This window comes from Lathamus discolor, chromosome Z (genome assembly GCF_037157495.1).
Source record: "Lathamus discolor isolate bLatDis1 chromosome Z, bLatDis1.hap1, whole genome shotgun sequence".
Lineage (NCBI taxonomy): Eukaryota > Metazoa > Chordata > Aves > Psittaciformes > Psittacidae > Lathamus > Lathamus discolor.
Window position 1 is genome coordinate 83,317,002 of NC_088909.1, and position 25,753 is coordinate 83,342,754.

The window sequence follows — 25,753 nt, forward strand, 5'->3', positions numbered from 1 at the left end:
CCAGCTGCAGGGCCCGCGCCCTCATGGAGGACGAAGACTGCCCCGACCTGGTCCCGATAGACGCCGGCGGCGAGGGGGAGACCGAGTGCAGCCGCAGCAGGAAGATCCCCGTGACCATCATCACGGGGTATCTGGGTGAGAAGCGGCCCCGCGTCCCTGCTCCCCGGCGGCGTGCCGCTCTGCGCCTCCCGGCGCCGGGGGGAGCTGAGCAGCCGGCCCGTGGCGGTCGGGAGACCCGAGGAGGGCGCTGGGCAGCGGGGGCTCCGGAGGCGAGCGTGCTTGGCAGGTCCGGCCGCTGCGCGCTGGCTGGGTGGCGGAGCGTGCCCGTGGTGCAGTACAGAAAGCAGTTAGTGGCGCTGCTCGGGTAGTGAAAGCGCGCTGTGCTTATGCAGCTTCTGACAAGTGCAGCTCCGGCCATGCCTTCACAGCGATTTCGAGCAGCGGTACCAGCTCCAGCTTTGTTCTGGTTATGTCTGACAAACCGCGTTTTGCCCCTCAACGTCAGTATATTTAACAGTATATTTAAACTGGGAATTTGCCTGAGTTAAATGCAAACTGAATTGCAGTCGTGGAAATGTGAGGTTTGGCATCCCTCACTTAAACCAGCACGATTTTGAGAGCCTCAAATGCAGGTGTGTATGGTAATGATAAGGTTAAATTTAGGATCACCAACACTGTTCTAAGAGTTGTAACTTTCCATTGCATCATACTCGGAGCGGTCCGAGGGCAGGGAAGGAAAGTTGCTTTACCGAATTCCCCTACTTCTAATCTTGTGCGTATACAGGGTGAAACTGTTAGTAAGGTGGTATTACACAGAAGGCGTGAACACCTTGTAGTGTCAGTCAATAGCACGTCATTGATGACAAAAGTGCTGGTTGGAAAAGGCGGTGGTAGGGGGAAGAATAAGTGCACCTTTTGTTAACAGAAACATAAAAAATGAGTTTTCTCAGAAAAGGCTGCCCAGCTGATAGAGGACTTGTAAGTCTATGAAGCACTGACAGTGAATGGGAAACCACCTGGGCTCTTAAGGCTGGTATTTAATATCCTGATAGTTGTGTGGGGTCAAATATCCTTACAAATTAATTTTTACAGTATTATAATAGAATGCAGGCTACAGTAATGAAAACTCATATTTCAGGAGAGGAGAGATTTATCTGAGGTTGCAAAACAATGCCTTTTATTTGAAAATCTGTGCTTTTTTAAAACATTTTAATAAAAATATGATCTGTGTTCTAGGAGCTGGGAAAACAACTCTTTTAAATTACATACTTACAGAACAGCATGATAAAAGAATAGCAGTTATTCTGAATGAGTTTGGAGAAGGTATGTAAATCTGCAGAAATTTGTTTTAGCCATAAAATAACAAGTACATGCAAATTCTGAAAATCGAAAACATCGTAGTTTTGAATCTGTTACTGAAATTACTGCTTTATGTCATAGTCTTAATAAGGGCAAAAAGTCTTTTGGATAGTGTTCATAAAATAATACTGTGCATTAATCTGTTTCTTACATAAATTGAGTCCCTTGGAGCCATGGTAATGAACATAATCACCCTTTTGGAAGTGCTGTACCTCCATTTGTCCTACTTAGTTTCAAGCAAATGAAAATCAAAATAATGTGTTGGTGGATAATATTTTCTTTCCCTGCCTGTCAGTCACTTGCAGATCACAAATTATCCTCAAGAAAATGGGGAGGTGTGTGCTTGGTGTCTGTGATTCTTGGAACTTTTCTGCTTTCCTTCTTGGGATTTTTGACTGTTACAGCTGTGATTTCATATCAGCATTGCTTACAGTTTGCACCAAGTTGGTGGTGGTTTGTTTGTTTTTGTCAACAAAGATGTGTACTGCTTTTCTGGTCATGGAGTCTAAAATGAGAAGTAAGAGAGAGCCCTTATTTGATATGGAGGTGAAGGCTGACTTCCCATTCTGTCAGCAAAGTTTGTGGCATTTACTCTGTGCTTGCATCCCCTGGGTTTTGGTCTTTGTAGAACCAACTTGACTTTGGCTTTTAAATTTCTCATAAAATGGAGAATACTAAATTCTGAAGAACATACCAGAAACATGGTCTCAGAAGAAAAATATATAATGTATACCAACTAAAATCTTTTATCTCTTTTCCAGGTGTTGTCATGCAGATTTGTAGATTAATGTTGTAGTACTACTTATATTTCCAGGAAGTGCCTTGGAGAAATCCCTGGCAATCAGTCAAGGGGGAGAACTCTATGAAGAATGGCTGGAGCTCAGAAATGGCTGCCTGTGCTGTTCGGTAAAGTAAGGAACACATTCTTAGAGTGGGTTTTGGGAGAGCTGGGGAAAGGACAAGACATTGAGAATCTGGTTCCTAAAACTGGTGGTAATACTGACCGAGATTTCCTTGTTGGATAAAACAAGAATTGGACTTTGAGAGATAGAAATTTACTTCATTTTGTTGCCTCACTGGGTTTGGACTTAGTGTCTTTCAGAAAAATAATCCAAATACCAACTTATACACCATTGGGGTATTGTAGGTAAGGAGCTCTGCCTCTTCTGTATTACATGCTTTTACAGAGAGTAAAGATACAGGAATTTCCATGTTAAATAATCTGTTTCTCTATTTGTATTTTGGTTAATACATGAATACTCTACACCTCAGGGTGGAGAGAGAACCTTTTGGTAACCTAATGAGATACAGAATTCCAAATTGTTAGATGCCATCATGTTAAAATCATTGTTAGATGTCATGTTAAAATGCAGGAGTGTATTTGTTCCTTCGACATGTTTTGACCCTTTTTGCTTGAATGCTAGGTTGTTTGTGTTAAGTTTGTAGTGAAGGTGAGGGCCTGTTAGTCCTGAAAATTTGGAAGAACTGATTCTATGCCTGAAGTTAGAGTAGTAAATGGAAAACAGAAGACCCTGTTGCACTGTGTTCTGTTGGGATGCAAGGAATGCTGCCAGTGCTGCTATGTTTTATATACATTGGTGTCTTATATAAAATGCCATACATTTCTGCTTCAGGCTGACTTCATCATCTGAGATTTAGTAAATAACTAATCTTAATTTTGCTGTAGGTGAGGTAGAAAAGCAGGAGAACATGGTTCAGTTCTCCAGCCCCCTTCCCACCAAACCAAGTAGTCATGTATTTACACTGCCCTACTGTCCATTACAGGGTTTTCAGGGTTTGAAAACAAATCATCATTTAAATCACCTTTATTATTCCTGTCAGGAGTAAGCAAACACTGTTTTCAGACCAGAATGAAACAGGAAAGTACAGTTTGCCTAATATTAGAGCAGCAACTGGATGACTGAGTTTTCATTGTGGACTGTAAACCTTGACTCAGGCTTTTGCTTTGATGGTAATGACACTGTATTCTGCGTCAGAAGATAAATGTTTATACATGTTTCAGCTTGTTTTCTCTGTTCTCAGGCTTGTTTCTTCTTACAGGGACAGTGGTGTGAAGGCGATTGAGAACCTGATGCAAAGGAGAGGAAAATTTGACTATATATTGTTAGAGACAACTGGTTTGGCAGATCCAGGTAGTTCACATTACAGTTTTCATAACTGTGATAATTATTCTGTTTTTATGAGGTGCTTGTTTGCTCACTGATCAGTTCACTGTGCAAGATGTAATCTAAAGTAGTGAGTTGTCAGGCATATACTTTAATTGCTACGTAGACTAAAAACTGAATTAGGTGCAGAAGCAGGAATTTGGGTAGGGTTGTTTGGTTGGTTGGTTTGGTTTGGGTTTTTTTTTTTAACTTACGCCAAATTGACTCTAAAGCTTAACAGAAATCCAATTGAAATGTATTTCTATAAAGAAAAGAAATTGGGCTTGGAGAAGAGGAGCACACTGGGGCTGGTGGTTTTCAGAAGGCTTTTGCTGTTCTACATTGTTCCTTCTCAAGTATAAATTGTTAGCATCTGATGTATTGATACAGTGATTGTGATAGAACTTATATTTTGTGAAGTCATGAAATACGCTCCAAAACAAACTCATACATGCTTCTGGTAGGTAGAGAACAATAATCGATCTTAAGAATTTCTTGTGTGCTCTTTAGTGATATTTATTATAAAAAGGTGTTTAAACTTGAGCTCATGTTAGTAATAGTTATCTAAAACAATTTTCACTGAACCATCAATTAAAAATGTGGTGTTGATCTATAGTGAAGGAAATTCTTATCAGAAATGCGATTGTGTCCCATTTAGGAGACTGATGTTTTCCAGTTCAAAGCTAAATAGTTGTCATGGTAAAGTAATTTCCTTCAAAGGAAAGGACATTGATTTGGCCTCTGTTACGCACAAATTTTGTGTGAGTCAAATAGGAAAACTGTTAAGGTTTTGGGGAAAAAAAAATCAATAGAGACCAGAAAACCATTAGATGTTGTGGCCTTTGCTATATCTTGCATGAGTAAGCACTGTGAACAGCTGACAGGCATTTGGTGTTGATGGAGAGTGATGCTTGGAGGACTGCATATTGTCATTTCAGGTGGACAGTTGTAGGTGTTAGAATGAGGTTACTTACCGAGGTTTTTTGTTGTTTTTTTTTTAATTCTAATGTGCTTTCTTCACGTAGTTACTGACAGCCTGCCACTAACAAAGGTTCTGATAATTAAAGAGAAAAAAAAAAGTGCTGTTGCTGCTGTCAGCTCCTGTCCTTCATTTTGTGGCACTGATCTATGTTAAATTGTTCTGGGTTTTTTTTTTTCATAATTATGGTTTTTAAAATTTTTTTTCTTAATGTACGGCACATTCTACAGTTGCTAGAATGTATTTTACAGGGCCATTTTAGCTGAAAACAGGAGTAGCTTACTCCTAGGTCATGTGTAGTACAGAGGTATCAGGTCACAGATTCAGAATCCTTGATAGAATATGGTGCAAGCTGTCCAACTACTTATTGATTCTTTTTGCTCAAGACTCGGCAGTTTAGTAATGTTCTGTTTTACATCCTCACTAAATTACAGATTACTGTACAAAGATGAGAGAATAGTACGTTTCATTATTCCAGAAGGATCTCATCTGAATGGAAATTCAGTGGATAATGGTCCTAGCATGTAAAAAATACTAGAATCATACAGAATAATTCAGTTTGGAAGGTATGTTAGGAGGTCCTCAGTCCAACCTCTTGTCCAAAACAGGATCAGCTATAAGACAAGACCAAACCCTTTGGGATATCAGGTCACATATTTCCATCCTCTGAGGATAAATTTGACACAACCTTTCCAGGCAACCTGTTCTGTGCCTGCCTTTTCATGGTGAAAAGACGTTTTTCTGACAAATGTTGTCTAGACCTGGCTTAGTTCAGCTTACTACAGTTGTCTCCCATCCTTCTCCCACAGTCTGGATCAGTCTTCTCAGTGACTCCCCTGTAGGTACCAGAGAGGCTGCTGTTAGGTTCTACAGGCACTTTTCTGTCTCCCAGGCTGAACAAATGCAGTTCCTTCACCTCTCCTTGTAGGGCTTATGTTCTGGCCTCAACTGTCTTCATGATAGTACGCTTCCTGTACGGGGGATCCGTGTGCTGGAAGTGCTAGCCAGATACGGACCTCAAAGTGTTAAATAGAGGAAAATAACTTGCCTCAGCCATGCTTTTGTTCCAGCAGTCTGGGGTGGTTTTGGCCTTTCTGATCCCCAGGTACACTGCTTGCTTGGCTTCCTGCCTACCAGGATGCCCAGGGCATTCTCTGTAGACCTGCTCCCCAGGCAGTCTGTGTCTAGCCTGTGTCATTGCCCAGGGCTCTTCTTTCCTAAGTGTATTACTCAGTGTTTTTTCTTGCTGAATTTTATCTGTGTCTTGTTGGCCATTCCCTCCTGCCTGGTCATGTCCTTCTGAAAGATAGCTCTGCCCTTAGGTACGTTAGCTGTTCCTTTCCAAATCTCATAGTCCCTGCAATTTTGACAAGCATGTCTTCCGTTCCTTCTTGGGTTCCTGGTGGATGTTAAACAGAACAGGTCCCACTCAGAATAGAACCTGACTTACTGCTTTCTTCCAGTTAGGGTATGACCTGTTAACTGCAACCTTTAGAGCTTAATTATCAACCAGTTTTACCTAGTTGTCTTTTCATTTAGATAGGCAATGTACCAGCTTGGCTACTAGAATGTGTTTGAAGGCAATGTTGAAAAATTTGCTGGAGGGGATGTAAACAGCTTACGGTGCTTCACCCTTGTCCACACATACAGTAATTTATCTTTTTTTTGTCACAGAAAGCCAGATGCAGCCTTCTCAGACTGATCAGGCATGATTTACTTTCATAAATTTCCCTTTCAGTGCACTATCTATTTGCAAATTGAGCATGCATTGGACATTTCTTAACTCTGTCTATCTTAAGATTATCTAAAACCAAAAGCTCTTTTTATTTTATTTTTTTTATTTATTTTCATCCTGTTGATTTAAGATGTAAGGAAGTCTATGGAAGAGGTTACAGAAGCCAGTGAAGAAGGGGTTCCTAGGAGGGAGCAGATTTCTCAAATGTCCTAATTCCATTTTTCTTTAACTGTTTTGTTTATTGTTTTTTTTCCCCAGTATGTGTTCCATGACCTAGAGACTAGCTGAAAGGTGAAGGGGGGAGTACAGAACCTTTTAGAAAGAGTGAGCCTTGGAGTATAGTAATGACGTTTAGTTGATACTACTGAGTACAGGTAGTTTAGCCGACTTAAATTGCGTCTGGATTTGTGAGATTTTTAAAGCTTTTTGTAGTCCTAGCTGATGATGTACACACAAGTACAATGTTAGGTAGCTGTTGTTAGATCAAGTATGTGGTGGGTATTTGAAGTCTGTGGTGCATTCTAAGTTTGGAAGAGAGCAGTTTCAAGTACAGCACTACAAATAAGAATTTTTTTAATGAAATGTCTCCATATTAGTAGTTTACTGGAAAATATAAATTTTGCAACTAAATTTACTGCACTTCGTAGGAGCTGTGGCCTCCATGTTCTGGGTTGATTCTGAGCTGGGAAGTGATATCTATCTTGATGGTAAGAAGTGCAAGTTTTCTAACATACTGGCATTCTGTATCTAGATTTAATGTAATGTATTTTTATAATTTAAGGCAAGGTTAAAGAAAACGTTTGAAATGTCAGAAAATTATTTTGGTTCTCAGATCCTAAAATTTGACCACAGAGATTCACTAACTGATTCTGGTGCTTATTTATCTACTGACAATGGTGAGCTATTTCAGTTTACTAAATAAAACAAAAGTTGTGTAATGCTTTGCTAAGGGGTCAGGTAGAGAAGCAATCTTGTGATTGTAAGGGGTGGGTGGAACCCATCATTAGATGTTCTAAAACATTATTTGGAAGTAATATTAAAGCTCTTATTTTTCCAATGTAATGTCTCCTATTTTTTCTTTTTTTTTTTTTTTTTTAACTCTTAACCTGTTATCATCATCCTTTCTCCTGCCTTTTGTTTTCTGCTTTCTTTGTGTTAGCTCTAGTATTTGCTGTGTTCCAGTAAAAATCTGAGTTCACTGTAATATAAATCATCACTAAATGTAGTTAAAGAGCTTGTTGAAGGGTGATATTTTTTATTTTTTTTTTTTTATTTTTTATGAAAGCAAAACTGTCTTGCTTTTTGGCTTAAAGAAATACCTTGCTAATGCTTTGTCTGTGAAATACTCATCTAGCCAAGCAAACAGTTGAATAGGAAACGGCTTCCTAAGTTTCTGCCAGAGAAATTCTGCAGATTCCTGGTTACTTACAATGAGAATAGCTGCATACCTCAGTCAGTCCCTGTGATTTGTTTCAATATTGTGTAAAATTTGCCCGTTTGCTGTTGTGAAAGAAAGGGAGAGGTATCTACCGTGTAAGAATTTCTCTCACCTGGTGTGATAGGCTTTTTTTTTTTTTTTTTACCACAAATATGAGTTACAAATAAGAAAATAAATAGGTAACAAGTCTAATGCTCGGATATACTGAAGCATTGAAAGTATTATTACAAGTTGTAAGTGTGATACTTTTATTTTTGTAGTTGTACAGGAAGTTTATAAATTGTTAAATTCTTCAGACGTTTCTATTCCATTTAATGTTCTCTTTTAGGTATTGTGTCAGTTGTTGATGCAAAGCATGGATTGCAGGTAAACTACTGGATTTTTTACATGGTTTAAAACTGCAACATTAGAACAGCTATTGAATAATGTTCATTCAGATTAATTACATTGTTTTACAATAGCTTTAATTCTTACAATGGGTGAGGTTGTGTTTCAGTTGCTATGGTACATTAGTGCTATATTTTGAATGGGAGCAAGGAAGTACCAACACTCATAGGAATTCAGATTCTTACCAACACAGCAGTATGTCTACTACGAGTTCTCAGGATGCTAGATACTTGATTCCTTCTGGTTCCATGACTTCACTTAGAAATCTTGGTTGTATTCTAAACAGGTATTTGGATTACTGTAAAAACAGTGGAGAAATGTGTCTTACAGAGTGTCATTGGCCTAAGTTACTTGGAAAGAGACCTCTGAAGAACAGGCCTCTGATACCAATGCGTTAGGGCTCAAATTGGGAAAGCTAATGTAACGGCAAGTGGCCTGTGTGGTGAGGAGAGATGAGAAAAACAGATGTCTAGGTATCATTTCAGATTAGAGAGTTACTTCATTACATGGAAGCAGACAAAAAGAGCAGGTATTAGACTCATCTACATGAAATGTGATGTAAAAACAGTAAAAGCACACCAATTGAACAGGCTGTTAGGATAGCAGAAATGGTGATTAAATCAAATATTTCAACTGTGGTTTTTTTTTTTAATAGGTAGCAATAAATATAATTATTTGCAACTGAATTAACTTAGGAAGTGACTGACTACTTCAGTTAGGTACTGATTTTGCAGGATTCAAAATAAAAGTGACCATAAGGAAAGGTAAAAAATCCCCAGGGTAAAAAATACCATCATACTGTGGAATTGTTTTTAATATCTCTGTAATGTCTGTAAAAAGTTGAGAGAACTGAGGAATAATGGTTAAAAAATATGAAAGTGATCCTTCCTTTATAATATTTTTTTTTTTGTGGACTGTTTGGATTTCTTGTTTCAGTTGAGCTAATCTAACAGTTGACTTACTGAAAGGGGGCACTCCTGTCCCCTCACCATTTTGTTTTGCTTCAGGATAGAGCTAATGTAACCTCATAGCAAGCCAGTTTGTCAAGTTAAGCCATTGTGTTTTGTATGGACTTCTGTGGAAGAGCTGGTAGAAAAATGTGGGCGAGGGATGAGAGCTGGTTTGTAAGCAGGAGCCAACTTTTAAATCAGCTGAACTATCACAAGAAACCACAGCAAGTCTGAAGTCAGTCCCCTTTTTAGCTGGGTGCCTCCATACTACTTCAGATGTGTTTTATTACTTGCAAAAATGTTGTTCTGTTTATCTTTCTCTACATGCAATGCTGATTTACTGTTTTGAAGCAAATAAAATCATGTTCCACACAGCAGCACTAAATTATTAATGTTAAAAAATTCATGTTTAAACTTTCAAGTACTATGTCAGAAACAGCACAAAAATGTTTTGAAACATTCAGCATTTCTATCCATTGTTATTTTTGACAGCTTAATGAAAATGCTTATGTTATTTAATCAGTACAACACAGACATCTGTTCAGAGTAGTAGAAACTTCCAACTTTTTCTGCCAAGTATACTAGTTTTGCTTTGTATAAAGGACTTGATAACTTGTGCAGTTCCTCTGGTTGCAAAGCTTGACCTTAGCAGCTGCTTGTGATTCAGAGAATTTTGAAGCCATACAGGTAATGAGATCGAGATAACAGGCAGCAGTTTAAGGGTGTCATGCTTCAATTAACCAACCCATTACAAGGAAAGCTGACAAGTAGTACCCTGTGACCAGTCAGCCAGTAGAAACTGAACTGATGAAGTGGGTTGTCACTAATGGATTTGTCACCCAGCAATCTGAAATACTCATTTGATTTTTTATTTTTTATTTTTTAATCAAGGGCAAACAGTTGAAATGCCAGTTCTCTGCTTCCAAGACTTGATATTTGGACAGAGCAACAAATCTGACAAGATTTAATTCAATAGAATTAATACACAGAGGATTACAAACAAAAAGTCAAAGGAGAGGTTCCCTCCAAGTCATCCTGTTGTTATGCTGTGCTTAGGTTGTGCACAATCAGGAAATAGTTCAGAGGTTTTCTTTTTTTTTTTTTTTTTTTTTTTTAAGGTGACAGGCTGACGCTGTGCAATAATCAGTTTCCTTTTTTTCCCAGTCAGTTAATGTTAGATGCCTGATAATTCCACTTGAGGAAAAAATAGTTTTCTAGTTTCTTTTTAAATTTAAATATCTCCCTTGACAATTTCGTTTCATTTGGTATTCCTCTGACTTTAAAACCAAATTTCAGAACAACATTCCTGGTATGTTTAAAACTCATGGAGGAATGCACAGGCCTGATCTTCCCAGAGGTGCGAGGTGTAAGTTGCGAGCTGTTACTAATGCTACAGCATCAATTTAAACTTTTACTTCATAGAATTGTTAGGGTTGGAAAGAACCTCAAGATCATCTAGTTCCTGCCATTGCAGGGACACATCACACTAAACCATCCCACTCAAGGCTTCATCCAATCTGGCCTTGAACACCGCCAGGGATGGAGCACTCACAGCCTCCCTGGGCAGCCCATTCCAGTGTCTCACCACCCTAACAGGAAAGAATTTCCTCCTTATATCCAATCTAAACTTCCCCTGTTTAAGTTTTAACCCATTACCCCTTGTCCTGTCACTACAGTCCCTGATGAAGAGTGCCTCCCCAGCATCCCTATAGGCCCCCTTCAGATACTGGAAGGCTGCTTTGAGGTCCCCACGCAACCTTCTCTTCTCCGGGCTGAACAGCCCCAACTTCCTCAGCCTGTCTTCATACGGGAGGTGCTCCAGTCCCCTGATCATCCTCGTGGCCCTCCTCTGGACTTGTTTCAGCAGTTCCATGTCCTTTTTATGTTGAGGACACCAGAACTGCACACAATACTCCAGGTGAGGTCTCACAAGAGCAGAGTAGAGGGGCAGGATCACCTCCTTGGGCCTGCTGGTCACGCTCCTTTTGATGCAGCCCAGGATACGGTTGGCTTTCTGGGCTGCGAGCGCACACTGCAGCCGGCTGATGTTCATTTTCTCATCGACCAACACCCCCAAGTCCTTCTCTGCAGGCCCGCTCTGAGTCTCTTCTCTGCCCAACCTGTAGCTGTGCCTGGGATTGCTCTGACCCAGGTGTAGGACCTTGCACTTGGCATGGTTAAACATCATAAGGTTGGCATCAGCCCACCTCACAAGCATGTTGAGCTCCCTCTGGATGGCATCCCTTCCCTCCGCTGTATCAACTGAACCACACAGCTTTGTGAGGTGTCCCTTCCCATAGCAGGGTGGTTGGAACCAGATGATCTCAAGGTCCTTTCCAACCCTAACTATTCTATGATTCTATGAATATAATACAGTGTTCCAACTCTTTAGCATTGTAATCATAAAATTCGTTAGAAGAGTTTTCATAAAAGGGATTATAAGCTTTTGTAATGGTGAATGTATAAATGTGCTTTTCTGCCATAATTTTACAGAAAAATTCTAGATGCCACCTAAGCTGAATTGGACTTCCTTTAATTGGAAATGAATTTAAATGTCATTTGAATATGATTAAGCCAACTATTTTCTTTTTTGTCTAGCACTTGACAGAGGAAAAGCCAGAAGGCCTTGTCAATGAAGCATCTCGGTATGGATGTATAAATTAATTTTAAATATCACTGCTAGGAACTGCACTGTATAGAAGTCCATTATAAATGGCTCCTTTTATAAGGTATTTTTCTCCTCCTTTGCTTTAAACCAAGGTAGGTTGGTGTAATGAAGCAGAAAATAGAAAAGAGACTTCATGCTTCATTTGGTCTTTTTTCCAAGATCTGGCTTTTCTGATATATACTTTCAGAGGGATGGGATTTTATGTAAGTGAAGGGCAACCATCTGTGTTGGGAGGAAGAAGGAAATGCATATTAGAATCTATCAGGTGCTCGAATTAGAACTGGAGCTGGAGGAATATTTTTTTTGCTAGATACGGAGCCACAATGATTAAGGATAACTGTAATAATAGAAGTCTTCATGAAGCAAAGAGACTTAAAATATGACTTTACAAAGGCTACACACAAGTGAAATAGCGGCTTGTGAAGTTCATAAATCATCAAGAATTTTGGATTGGATCGCATTTAAAAAAACAAAACCCCCCAAACTAGCAAGTAAGTAAGTTAGCAGATTTCTGGCATAGAAGAGCACTTCAAGCAGAAGCCAATAGTACTTTATTCACACTCCATGATGTGCTAGTTTGATTAATACTTGCCTTTCTGTACTAACAGTACTCATACTATTATTTCTTTTTTGGGTGGTATGAGACAGATGGTGTTTCTGCCTTACAGAAAAAGTATTTGTTCATGTTGTCTTTTTTTTTCTATTTTTTTTTTTTTTTATTCCTTAATGCATAGGCAGGTTGCATTAGCTGATCTTACAATCATCAATAAAACAGATTTGGTTTCAGAAGAAGAGCTGAATAAAGTCAGAACATGTGTCAGGTATGAAGCTTTTGACGTAACTGTAACACTTTACTGGCTCAAAGGTTATTTTTATTTAAACATAGTTACTTCTTTATTGCAGTTAATACAGAATTAGGTCTCACAACTGACATATATTGTTAGTTCAGAAGGGGTAAGTGTCTGTCCCTTTCTAAGGCATTTCAATACTTTTGTTTGCATACATAATCTCACCAGGTTGTCTGTCTAAGCTGTCTAGCTAAGATTTGGTATTGCTAAGGACAGGCCTTTGTATTCAGTGCCCGCACTTTTACATTTATGGGCAGCTGTTCTTATTTTTCAGAATTAGCATCAGGTAAAAAAAGATGTTCTAGCAGATAAAGAATTCACTAGGAAATGCAAAGGTATATGGAGGAATTCCCAAAAAATTGTCATGGGTACAGAAAAAACAATGGTGTGAATCAAATTAGGGATCAAAGACATGCCCTATCTTTTTCTGTCAATACCATGATAACCAAAATAAGAGTATTAACACTTTACATTACAACTTCATTGATAGTTTGAATTCTAAAAGTAAAATGCCTAGGCCCAACAGAGTATATCTTGAGAAGCTTTGAAGAGGAAAACACTGTTCACTCCAGTAGTATTTTGCCAGAACTTGTATAGTGCCCCAAAAAGCCTTTACTTAGGAAATGAAAAAGTCTCAAAGCCAACGTAGTTTGGGATGTTTGTTGGTTTGTTTAACAAGTTGATAACAGGAGTGGTATTACTGTTGTGATGCTATTTCTCATGCTACTTTCCGTGGTTAATTTGTTCAAACAATGTATTATAGTTGCATTTTCATCTAAAGATTTTTCTATTTTATTTTAGGTCAATAAATGGACTTGGTAAAATTCTAGAGACACAAAGATCAAGGTATTAAATGGCCACTATTACTAGGTACTAAATCCTGCTTCTTTTGTGACAGATCTAATTATGCTATCAGATCAGTTTTCTTAAAGGAAAACTATTAAATTAGAAATATATAATATTTATTTTACAAATAAGCATCTAGATAAAGGATTTTTTAAAGAAGTAAAAATGTATTTTTCTTTTGTATCACTACTAATATGTAGCTTAGTTTACAGAGCTTGTCATTATAGGGTTTTATTTGACTTCGCAATGTAACTGTAAATATTTCTATATTTTTTTAGTTACATGGGAAGTAGATTTTACAAAAGCTTGGGCTTTATTCCCTCCCCCCAAACCCTGCATTTTGTTCTAAATTTTCTTTTATGAATATGGTTTCGATTATTAAAGTTATATTTTAGTTATATTGCCATTTTTGGAGTAATAGCATTAGGAAAGTTCCTGAAAAATGCTAATACAGATGAAGTTTAATTTGCTTCAGCATTTTTCTGAAATGTAATCAATTTTTAAGGGAGTGGTAAAAGTAGAAATTCAAAGTTTTGTGCAACTTGTTAATAAGATCTTGTAACTAAAGAGCAGCTTGCAAAGCTGAGTTGTCTCTAAGCTAATCACTGATCACATGCACTATAAAGTTTTCTTTCTTTTGTGTCAATTGGACGGTTTTTCTCACTTATGGTGGCTCCTGCAAATAAATTGTATTTGTTTTGCTATTTTTCATTGAAAATCTGAATCAGATTTTTTATTTAACAAAAAATTGGATAGGGTATTCCCAGGCACATTAGGAGAGCAGTGTGTCTTTCAGACTGCTGGGGCTAATTTGCATACTATTACATGAAATATTTGACTATATTAGCATAAGCTTTCATATAATACAAGTTCCTGCTTTAAGCTGTTTTGAAGGGAAAATAGTAGACATAATCTTTGTAAAATAAAATACACTTGGCTTTTTAAATACAGATGGAAAGGGTAAAGAAAAATATTTGCTCTGCTGTTGCCTGATTAGATAGGACCAGCAAGTAGAATATGTATTTTGTTTGGTAACCCAGGGTTTTGAAGACAGATATTTTATCTGCTTTCAGTCTAAAGATCAGCTCAGTTTACATTACCAAAAATATTAATCTTGTTAATGTTTCTATTGGCTTTAATTTATTCTGATCACTGGAATGTTTATGCTCTTTTGTTGAAAAGATGCACTATGAAAATCATTCTCTTTAGTGATTATCCTGTTAGTTTATAAGGATTATTCTCATTCTGTTTTCATTACTTTCTTCAAGGTGCCATGTGAAATGTTTGAGTAGGTTTGACAGCTTCACAGTGCATTCTTGTTAACTTGCAAACTGTTGAAGAATGAATGATATTATAAATTCTGCTGCTGAGAAGTATTTCTCATTCATTTATTGTTCTTCTAGAGATCCTCAGTAGATAATTTCTCATAAGTCATCATGTGTCTCTTACATAAAAAGTAATTTTCTTTAATATATTTATTGTAATTTGGGACTTGTGTTCAAAACAGCAGGTGTGGATAAACTTGTGAGCACTACTTGAAATCAAGGTTTTAATGTTCACCAGTTTTTTTCATGTTAAGAGTTTTAATGTGTAAATAGTCACTATAGATTATGCTGCAAAATTTAGACTTTTGTTAATTTGTTCTCTTACGTAAATTCAGTATTACTAGGTTAGTATTTCATAAAGTTGTTGTATTAAATGCTACTGGCATTTTTCTCTGTCTGTAAAGAGAGGTGAGAATGCTCCAGGGCTCCAGGTTAAATTTAACCAGAAATTTGGTCTTACAGTAAATCTTGGATATTTACTCGTAGCTAATTTTGCAATATCAAAATTTGTCTATCTTATTTTTGAGACTACTATTATTTACAGTTTTTGTGACATCTATACAGTGTGGAGTTTTTGCATCTAATGTATGTACTTGGCGTGCAGCCTGAATGATTGAAAGATGAAACAACAAATACTGCAATGGGGTGGAGTTGCAGAGATACCATTTTACCATTTAGAGTTGAAACTGTTAATAGTAGCACTTTCTTTATAGCGTATTTCATTTTTGTTTGCTAATAGCATGTCAGTATAAGCTGCATATATTCCAGGGGTTTGTGTTTTGAGAAGGTCTGTATTAAGGATGCAGCATAATTGCTGGGAAGAACTTCAGGGTTCCTTTTCCCATTTAGGGCAAATCAGTTATTCAGGCATCCATTATGAGCGATTTTGTCATCTTCCTTGTAAATACCTTGGGTTTTACTATATTTTTAAGAATGTTTCTGTACTTACATATTACTGTGTAAATAAGCACTACTATTTCCTTGTAGGAGAGAGTACCATCCGCTAACATTCAAAAAGAAGTCTAAGGGTTGATGGCATTGGTATGATAGACAGGAAAACTGATACAAGCTTCAGTAAACCATTTTTAAAATAATTATTTAAATATACACAATATTTAAATATAGCAAAAATACAAATGTTGCTTGCTTTCTTCTGTTTAGAGTTGATCTCTCCAGTGTCTTGGACCTGCATGCTTTTGACAGTTTATCTGGAGTAAGGTATGGTAATAATTTAGCTGTGCTGCCCTTTGTTAGAAATAATGTCTGTTGTTTATCTGGAGTAAGGTATGGTAATAATTTCGCTGTGCTGTCCTGTGTTGGAAATAATGTCTGTGGTATAAATACATGTATGAAATAGACACTCAAATCCTGGCTCAAATTTCCATCTGGGTTTCTTAGAAATTCTAGTTTTCTTGCTTGTTTAAAATTCTCCCTTTAAAAGTGGTAATCTGAGACTGAAGGTTTTTCCCACTTGTGTGCAAAAAGGCTTTTTGACCTTGTAAAGTTAGATGAGCCAGAGTGTGCGTGGGTGGTTGGCTTTTTCCCCAGTTAAAGTTTTGCTTTGATACTAGTATTAGAGTAGGTTTGTATGATCTCCACTGTTTCTCTTAAAGTACTTAAAAATTTTCTCAGTTCATGTCATGATGGACTTGAGGCCTCAGTAGTTTTTAGAGGAAAGAGTGAGGGACTGAGGTTCAACAGCAGACAAAGCCAGAACAAATTCTGGTTACTGTGTTCTACGTTCTTGTTTCTTTTTAATGCCTAATGTGTGCTTCAGCAATGCTAGAGGGAGGAAAAGTAAAATTGGAGGTGAGGGGAGAAGGGCTTTCTGTTTACTTTGTGTGCTGGAGTTGTTCAGCAAAGAGAGCAAGGATTACTGGAGAAGTCAATAAAGGAAGGAGGGAATATGCAACTGGGGGCAGCATCAGCTTTGGTTTTCTTCCGGGATGCACACTGTTCACTTCAGGTGAAGGAATGTAGCCATTTCCTTCTTCACAGAAGGAAGAAATTGCAGAAGATGCAAGCAATCTCTAGTAGATAGGGTGCGGTCATGAGATTTCCCAGTGAAGTGGTGCAGTACTATCCTTGCTCTCTGCTGCCCTTTCTGTTTGCTGGCACTGGCTTTTGAATGATTTGTGAAAAGTATTGTTTGAAGAAAGTTAAGGGAGGAGGAAGGCCAGTATATTCTTCATGGACAGTAGATAACTGTTAGGTCATAAACCAGATCATAAACGTCCTGAGTTCTTATGATGGATCAGCTAGCTAAACTGACTCATCCTGGAGCCACACAACATAGAGAAAGCGTTAAGAAGATGTGAACCAGAAAAGGATTATTCTTGATAATGGCAATTCACAGTTAGATGTGATTAGCTGTAATACTAGATGGCATTCTGCAAGGTTTACTAGAAGGTGCTATGCTATGCGAATCTCAGAAAGTCCTTAAAGAAAGGACATGGAGGAGGAGGGCAAGAAAGGCAAAAAGCCTGGAATAGTGTCTCCTTTCAAACGAGTCTTCCTGAAGGGTGAAAAAGGGTGAGATAACCAGAAAACACCACAACCTTTCTTGCTTTTCTCAGTCTATTCTTCTCACTTACCTCACTCATAGTTCCTTTAGAGGTTCTCAATATTTGGTATTAAAACAATGCAGCATTTAAAGACAAATTCTAAGAGCATCAAGAAGGTTGTGAACTGTTTAAGAGAAGTTCCATTTCTTTTGTTTTTATTGGACCTCTGTACAGTTAAATTGTTTACCCTGGTATTAGTTCATATACAGAAATCCCTACCTAAAATATTAAAGGTGTTTTCTGCCCTATCAAATGCAGCAGAAAAACTCTTTGAATCCAGCACCATTTGAGCACAAATAATATGCTAGTACGCTAACAAAATTGTCCTTTTAACTGCATGTTACAGTAAGGATTTCTGTCAGCTTAGCAGATACAATATCCTATTGGTGTGACTGTACTGGTAGAACCTAGTATATTGAACATGCCCTGAAGTCACAGGAAGCACATCAAGAGTTCTGGATTCTGTGGAATGTAGTATGAAAAGAAAGCAAAAAAAGCAAAGAAGATGCAAGAAGTAGGAGTGTGAAATGTTACTTCAGTAACAGTCATTACGTTTTCCACCATCACTGAAGGCTTCTTAAAATTTACAATCATCAAAGTAGGAAGAGATTTTTATGGGCAGTCTTTTCTGACAGCACCATAGTGACTTCTGCTGGGGTATTCTTTCTTCTGCATATTGGACGTAAGAGAGAAATGTTCTCCGGTACAGAAAACAGTATTTGAAGATATCTTGCACTGTCTTGCTTTAAAATAGATGTGGTTGTGCAATCTAAAGTTGCAGTAACTTTTTATGTTGTCACACAAAATGATACTGTAAGACCCTGGTTTACAAAAAAGTCCCCAGATTTGTTTATGAAGAGGACCAGTTTTATATTAGCAGGCACACTGCACAGTAGGAATGAGCTGTATGGCAAGAGCTGAAATGGAAGCTGATATACAGGATTCCCCTCACTGCTACAGCTTTGATATTTTTTTAGTTCTTTTCAGATCATTTTCCTAGAGTTGGTTATTTTCTTTTTGTGGTTTTTTTTTTTTTTTTTTAATCAACATCTAATAAATTGACAAATTCTTGCTTTCACGATATAGTTTGGCTGTTGTTCCTATACAAAGAAATATCGAGGCTGTTCTACTTCTGGAAGTGTATAAATTTAAAATCCCAAAGATACTGCAAGTTATTACTAAAAACTAATAGTATTTAAAAAAATAACATTTGAACACAAATAATCAACTACATCAAACCAATATAGCTAAACATCTATTTTGAGATTAAAATTGAATTAACAGTTGAGGCTTATTCTGAGTGTGCAGTCTAGCCTTGCTATTTTAGTTTTGCTTTTCAGTACTGCAGTGTTTAAATTTTGAAATGACATTTTGTCTATCTCACTCAAACACAACATTTAACTTCTTTTCAGTTTGCAGAAAAAGCTGGAGCATCTGAAGACAGCACATGCACATCTAGACAAGGTAATTAGCAAAAATACTGCTTCATCTTGTTGTTACAAAAACAAGTAATGGCAAGCATTGCATGCAAATCTTGTTACCATTTCAGAAGATTTCAGTTAGGAAGTAATGTGTTTTAAGATCTTCGGAAGGTTATACAGAATGCAGATAGGAATGTGCTTTGTTGTATATTTGTTTGCTTCTTTAATTTTGAAATCTGTTCCTACATACTCTATTTATAAAAAAGTTTTCTTGACATGAGTGGTGTCCCTCAGGGGTTGGTGTTGGGACTGGTCTTGTTTATCATCTTCGTCGCTGGCATGGACAATGGGATTGAGTGCACCCTCAGCAAGTCTGCCGATGACACCAAGCTGTGTGGTTTGGTTGATAACGCTGGAGGGAAGGGATGCCATCCAGAGGGACCTTGACACGCTTGTGAGGTGGGCTGATGCCAACCTTATGAAGTTCAACCACAACAAGTGCAAGGTCCTACACCTGGGTCGGAGCAATCCCAGGCACAGCTACAGGTTGGGCAGAGAAGAGATTCAGAGCAGCCCTGCAGAGAAAGACTTGAGGGTATTGGTCCATGAGAACCTTAACATGAGCCGGCTGCAGTGTGCTCTCACAGCCCAGAAAGCCAACCGTATCCTGGGCTGCATCAAAAGGAGCGTGACCAGCAGGTCGAAGGAGGTGATCCTGCCCCTCTACTCTGCTCTTGTGAGACCTCACCTGGAGTATTGTGTGCAGTTCTGGTGTCCTCAACATAAAAAGGACATGGAACTGCTGGAACAAGTCCAGAGGAGGGCCACGAGGATGATCAGGGGACTGGAGCACCTCCTGTATGAAGACAGGCTGAGAAAGTTGGGGCTGTTCAGCCTGGAGAAGAGAAGGCTGCGTGGAGACCTCATAGCAGCCTTCCAGTATCTGAAGGATGCTGGGGAGGGAATCTTCATCAGGGACTGTAGTGACAGGACAAGGGGTAATGGGTTAAAACTTAAACAGGGGAAATTTAGATTGGATATAAGGAGGAAATTCTTCCCAGTTAGGGTGGTAAGTCACTGGAATAGGTTGCCCGGGGAGATTGTGAATGCTTCATCCCCGGCAGTGTTCAAGGCCAGGCTGAAAGAAGTCTTGTGTGGCATGGTTTAGTGTGAGGTGTCCATGCAATGGCAGGGTGGTTGGAACTAGATGATCTGAAGGTCCTTTCCAACCCTAGCTATTCTATGATTCTATGATTCTATAGGCAAGTATGGATAGTAAAAAGGATGTGAATTATTTTCTGTCCGTTAGAATTGTGATGAAGATCAGAAATTGTGACAAAGATCAGTATCACAAGAAAATAAAATTCTTAAGCATATTTGAAAGACTGAACTTACTAGCTTATCAGAAATAAAATTCTTAGGCTTTCTTCGAGAACAAACATCAGCTACAGCAAAGAATTACATGATAAAAGCTAAAGGCATTAAACCATGCAAAGTAGTGTGTATGCCTCTTGAGTGCACACCCAAACAGAACCAGATAGTATTACATAATATAGCAATTTGGGGCAAGATGAAAGTGGATTGTTTTTTGGTTTTTTGTTTGTTTTTTTTTTTTAATTTCACATGAGCATATAGTTGCTTTTTTATTAGGCCAAGTTAGGAAATGTAATTAATTAATTAATGTAATGAAATATGTATTCAAGTTGGCAATAATAATCGGGCCTTTCCATTTGCAGGGTATAATTACAGTGACATTTGAAGTTCCAGGAAATATAAAAGAAGAAAACTTAAACCTCTTCATTCAGGTAAGTAATGCATCACTGTCAATGGAGAAATCATTGTGGCTGTTTATAAAAAATCATCCCATGCCATTCTGTTTATGAGAACATTTTTCCTTTTCATAGGATCTTCTGTGGGAGAAGAATATGAAAGATAAGACTGGGCACACCATGGACATCATAAGACTGAAGGTTAGTCAGAAATGGCCGATTTCTTTATGCTTTATCTCCGTTACACCTAAAAAAGTGTGGTGTGTTGTCAGTTACAGACTTATCAAAGGCATTACTGGATCACTGTAGTTGAGAAGATAAAATGGAGAACAGTAGTTTGTTGTTGTTACTTGTAGAAAGAGTTAGTTATCTGCTGGCTGGTAGAACAGCTCAAAAAGAGATAGCTGACAGGGAAGCAAACGTTGATCTTACTTGTTTCAAATTGAGAGGGAAGATACACAGTCCTAAACATCAGTGGCAGAGGTAATAATCAGGACATAGTTAAACTGGTTTTCTGTTTCCACCTGCATTGCTTTGAAAGGTTCCATCCATCTCACATAAATGTCTCCTTATCTAGGCATTAGATACTGTAGATTGGATGCCATATATTGCTATTCATAATTGTCATTGGCATAATATGCAGAAGTTGAATTTGGCATAACATAGCAGTGCAGTACTAGTTGCGGTCTACACTTACAACTTCTTGTAATTCAAGAAGTATTGTAATTCAGCGTATTGTCAGCCTGTAGTTCTAAAGGCGCAGCCTGTAAGTATTCATCTTCATGGGTGCTTCAAATGATTTTCAGTTGCATGGTTTTGAGAGGTGTACTTGTGACAGTTTAGGATATTTTTGTTTTCCCTACATCAAGTAGCCAAGTAAATCATAAAAAAAATAAGAATTGAGTTTGTCATTTAGTAGGCTGTAAGGAATCCAAGAAAATACACTCTGGTTTGTTTTCTGAGAACACGTGTGCATCATGGATAGTGACATAATTATTTTAATATCATTGGAAGAAAGGTTGTATTCTTGCTTTTTCACTACCAAAATGGGAATATCCTTGTCTTACCTTTCCTGACAAATAAAAGAAAATAGCCACTGATGAACTTAAGCCATCTGAAAACAGTACTGCTATGCATAATAACATTTTTTGTTATTTTATTGAGCATTGGAATCACAGTAATTCTTTAGGAGATCTGAAGCCTGTAATAATCAGTGTGCTTGCGCTCAGTCACATACAAATACACTAAAACAAATGAACCACACATAATTATGAGTGGGTTCCAAAGTTTTTTGCTTTTGTATTTATATCTTACCTGCAGTCATAATCCTTTTGGTGGTAATAGAAAATTTCAACTAATATGTCAAATGCAGACCTTTTTTTATGAAATATTTTGAACTTTTTTTTTTTAATTTTATAAGTATATGAGATACGTTTTATAGAATGTGTTCCGCTAAAATATTTTATGAAGTTGTACATGAAGTGATGAAAACTTTTTTTAATACAGCTTTTGGTATTTGGGTTAATGAGCTGACTCTTGACTGTATGCCTTTCTAATTCTGTTGCTAGTTGGTTTACTTCACAAATGTTTGTCCATTCTCCGATATTCAGGGATTCTGATACAGTATAGTGAATTTGCTGGCTATGACAGCTTATTCAGAATAATCTAAGTCAAACATTTTTGCTCATTTTATATCTTCTTTTGGCAGTCAATTTTTCAGGTACTCATATGTCAAACACCATATATATATATATATATATATATACACATATATAGATAGATATATATAGATAGATATATGCCAAATGGCACAGTAGCTGATAACATTTTATTTTTGCTCAGAAGTACAGGTACTGACCAAACAAGGAACAGGAGGCAGAGCATGGCAAAGAGTAATGATTAGTCTTTAACAAAATAAGGAGATGTGAGAATGGATGTTGCAGGTAGACATGATCATGCTACATGGTTATTTTGACTAACTGGTGCATAGTTGCCAGAAATAGTTTCCCCTGCTTGGCCTAGTTTCAAAGCTGGGCATTTTTTCCCCTCTTAAATATTTCCTTTTAAAGGTTTATTTATATATCCTAACAGTTATTTTTCTGATAAGGGACTGGTATCTATTCAAGGCAAATCTCATCAGGTGATAGTCCAAGGTGTCCATGAGCTCTATGATCTAGAAGAGACTGCAGTACCCTGGGAAGAAGGTGAAAAGAGAACAAATAGACTGGTCCTAATAGGTAGGAAGAAATTACATCTCTCTTCATTTGACTTTAAGAAGCTGTTCTTTTAGAAGGCAGTCCTGTGATTTGTCCAGTGAAAAGCAATTGGCCTAAACTGACCAGAATAATAGCAGTGAGTATGTTCAGCACAACCTCCAGTCAAAGTTTTATCCATCAAGACCTCCTGTTGTTTTGCATTGTAGCTGAGAGGAATCGACAGTATTCCATTTGGTGATATTAAAATAAAAATCCATCATCATATCTTTGGTGATGGGAATGGTTTGAATGTTTGATTGAATATTCAGTAGCTCTAAGGAAGGTGATTATAGCCATTAAAATGTATAAAATGTTGGTTTTGTTTTTTTTTTTCTGTGAAGCTTGTAATGCCAAGGCTGTACATTTCTATTTCCTGCTTACTACTCTATGCTTTGCAATGTGTTTTTATGACCAGAAAACTGCAGTTTTAACTCTTTTCCCTTACTTGCACAGCTTGAAGTCTGTTGTTGCCTGTAAAAGCTAAAGTTACCTTGTTACCTGCAGCTTAATTTTAATACTGCTGTTTTCACTCATTGGAATAATAAACATTTTGTTTGCTGAGAAGACTGGCAGATTGCTACTTGTATGCATTTTTTTTAATACATTTAACTTGTTTTAACTCTTTAACATTTAACTTTAATACATTTAACATTTAATTTTAATACAGTTAACATTAATACAAGTTAACTCATTTATTTCTCTTTACAGGCAGAAACTTGGATAAGGAGGCAATCAAAGAAGCTTTCATAGCCACTGTCATGGTTTAAGCCCAGTGGGTAATTCAGCACCCTGCAACCATTCGCTCTCCCCTCCTTCTCTCCCCTGCTCCGGGTGGGATGGGGAGGAGAATTGAAAGAATATAAACCCCACGGGTTGGGATAAGAACAAAATCTAGAGTATAATACAAAACCACTACTACTAGTAATAATGATAAGGGAAATTAACAAGGGGAGAGAATATAAAACTAAAAAAGGGAAAAAAAGGCAACCAACAGTAAACACAAGTGATGCACAATACAACTGCTTACCATCCACCAACCGATACCCAGCTCAACTCAAGCAGCAATCTTATCTTCCGAGTGACTCCCCACAGTTTGTATACTGGGCATGACATGCTGTGGTATGACATGCTGTGGTAGCATGCTGTGATACCTTTTTGGCTAGTTTGGGTCTCATGTCTCTCCTCCCTCCAGGCTTCTCATGCCCCTTCTCACTGGCAGAGCACGGGAGACTGAAAAGTCTCAGGTAACATCAGGGTTAAGCGTAGCTGAGCAGCAGCTAAAACATCAGTGTGTTATCAACACTGTTCTCAGACTAAAGCTGAAACTCAGCACTGCAGCAGCTACTAGGAAGGAAAAAACTGTTACAGCTGAACCCAGGACTGTCACAGTGAGAGAGAAACAAGGAAATGGTTGACATCAAATTACAAAAAAGATGAAATGTGTGTACTTAACCCTGCAAGCTTTTTATGACGAAAAGACCGAGTGAAATGCAATATAGTGGTTTCTTTTTCCTCTTTCGGTTTACCCAACAGTTAAACCCTGAAGTCCTTCTAAGAATCTCAGGTGACCTGCTGTAGGACCTCTTATAGTCTATGATCAAACACAATTCAACATTTTGGATCTGGCTTAAAGTTCATGGAATCACAGAATACTTGGGTTGGAAGCAACCTTCAAAGGTCATCTGGTTCAATCCCCAAGTTATATCAGTAGCATCACATACCTGTGCAGAAATGCAAATAGGAAAAAGGCTGTTGACTGTGCTGTGCATCAAATGTTACATAGAAATACGGTAAACATGTTTGAAGCCTAGTGCCTTCTTCCAGCTAACTCTCTTGCTGCTGGAAATGAAGCAAGAGTGGTTATTGCAAGTGATGTAATCACTGTAAAAAGTGTTTAGAGTTTACTATTAAACTGTCTTCCACCTCTTTTAACTTATTTTGTGATTTTTTTTTTTTTAATGTGTACATCCATCTCAGATACCGCTGAACCAGCAGAGTTACTATACCTGTTGTATAAATGAAACTAAAAATTCTTAATACCAGAGACAACATGGAATATGTACTGTCTGTATAATATCTGTGGGTGCAGTGTTCACTCCCGTAGCCAAGTGTTGAAAGATGTAGCTGAACTCATAGATCTTCTAGGCCATGACGCTGCCGGTTCTGGATTTTGGGGCCTGGCAGCACTACATTTTCACTGTGTTTAGGCTGCACTGTGTGATTTGTTAATGGGGTTCTCTGACACTGCTTCTGGATGCTGTTTTGAAAATTTAGTTTGAAGCTTCTATCTCTGCTCGTTACTTCTACAGTTTAGAGCTGAGCTTCCTGCCCTGTACCTTCTCTGACAGCCACTATTCACCTCTAAGCTTTAGAGAGATTTGTTGACTACAGCTGAGTTAATGCAAAGCGAGTGAATGTAAAAGGATAAAATGGAATAAAAAATATTTCAAAACAGTTCTAGGGCATGCAGCAGATTTAAAAATGGACTTTTAGCTACGGTGCCACGTGGATGCTGCTGTGTCTGGATAAGTAGGAATTTGTTTCAGTACTTGAGTTGTCACATACCTGACGTTTGCTTCAGTAAAAGAGGTGCATCAAACTGAAAAAAAAAAGGAGACAAAGGAGGGCCATTCCCTTATCAGCAGTCCTAAAAATCCTTTTTGCTCTTGCTATCATAAATGAGTTTGGAGTTTGTTTCCAAAGAGGAGAGGGAGGAAACGTTGCTAATCTTTCACTGCCGGTGTCTCATTTGATTAAGATGGGTGTATTGTTGAGCGATGTTGTGACTGTTCCCCTTAGCAATTGCATCTCTTCATTTTTTTTTTTGAAAGCTAGTACATGTTCTAATGATACATGTTTTGGATTGCATAAATGACATTTAGTCCTGCATGAAAATTAGTCAAGTAATTGCTTTCCGTGTTAGGGATTGAGTTACAAATGTTATGTAAATGCAAAATTATGGATAATACATTTTCATTTGTTGCTGCTTATATTTCCATTTGTCTTAGAGAAAGCAATCAAATACCTTCTATCTTATAAATGCC

The 25,753-nt window shown here is 37.8% G+C and overlaps 1 protein-coding gene across 6 annotated transcripts; it reads left to right on the top strand.

Annotated features, from left to right (window-relative positions):
• LOC136004985 (zinc-regulated GTPase metalloprotein activator 1A-like) lies at positions 1-24,641 on the top strand. Of its 6 annotated transcripts, none has more exons than XM_065662029.1 (15): positions 1-135; positions 1,237-1,323; positions 2,174-2,270; positions 3,421-3,512; positions 6,886-6,945; positions 8,005-8,042; positions 11,612-11,658; positions 12,416-12,502; positions 13,331-13,375; positions 15,862-15,918; positions 18,677-18,728; positions 20,422-20,490; positions 20,590-20,655; positions 22,562-22,691; positions 23,418-24,641. In XM_065662029.1, exons 1-15 carry the CDS (start codon positions 24-26, stop codon positions 23,474-23,476), a joined length of 1,098 nt encoding a protein of 365 aa, XP_065518101.1. In that variant the 5' UTR covers positions 1-23; the 3' UTR covers positions 23,477-24,641. The 6 variants fall into 6 exon arrangements, with proteins under 6 accessions (XP_065518101.1, XP_065518103.1, XP_065518104.1 ...); XM_065662034.1 differs by having other exon boundaries at positions 47-135; positions 2,174-2,265; XM_065662031.1 differs by lacking the exon at positions 22,562-22,691.
• The last annotated feature ends 1,112 nt before the right edge of the window (positions 24,642-25,753 follow it).

What these genes read in the sequence shown, in the direction of transcription:
- LOC136004985 (XM_065662029.1), top strand. Translation starts at nt 24, where the DNA reads ATGGAGGACGAAGACTGCCCCGACCTGGTCCCGATAGACGCCGGCGGC. An exon ending in AACTGGTTTGGCAGATCCAG is followed by an intron (nt 3,513 to 6,885) that starts GTAGTTCACATT and finishes TGCACTTCGTAG; the next exon opens with GAGCTGTGGCCTCCATGTTC. An exon ending in AAAGTCAGAACATGTGTCAG is followed by an intron (nt 12,503 to 13,330) that starts GTATGAAGCTTT and finishes ATTTTATTTTAG; the next exon opens with GTCAATAAATGGACTTGGTA.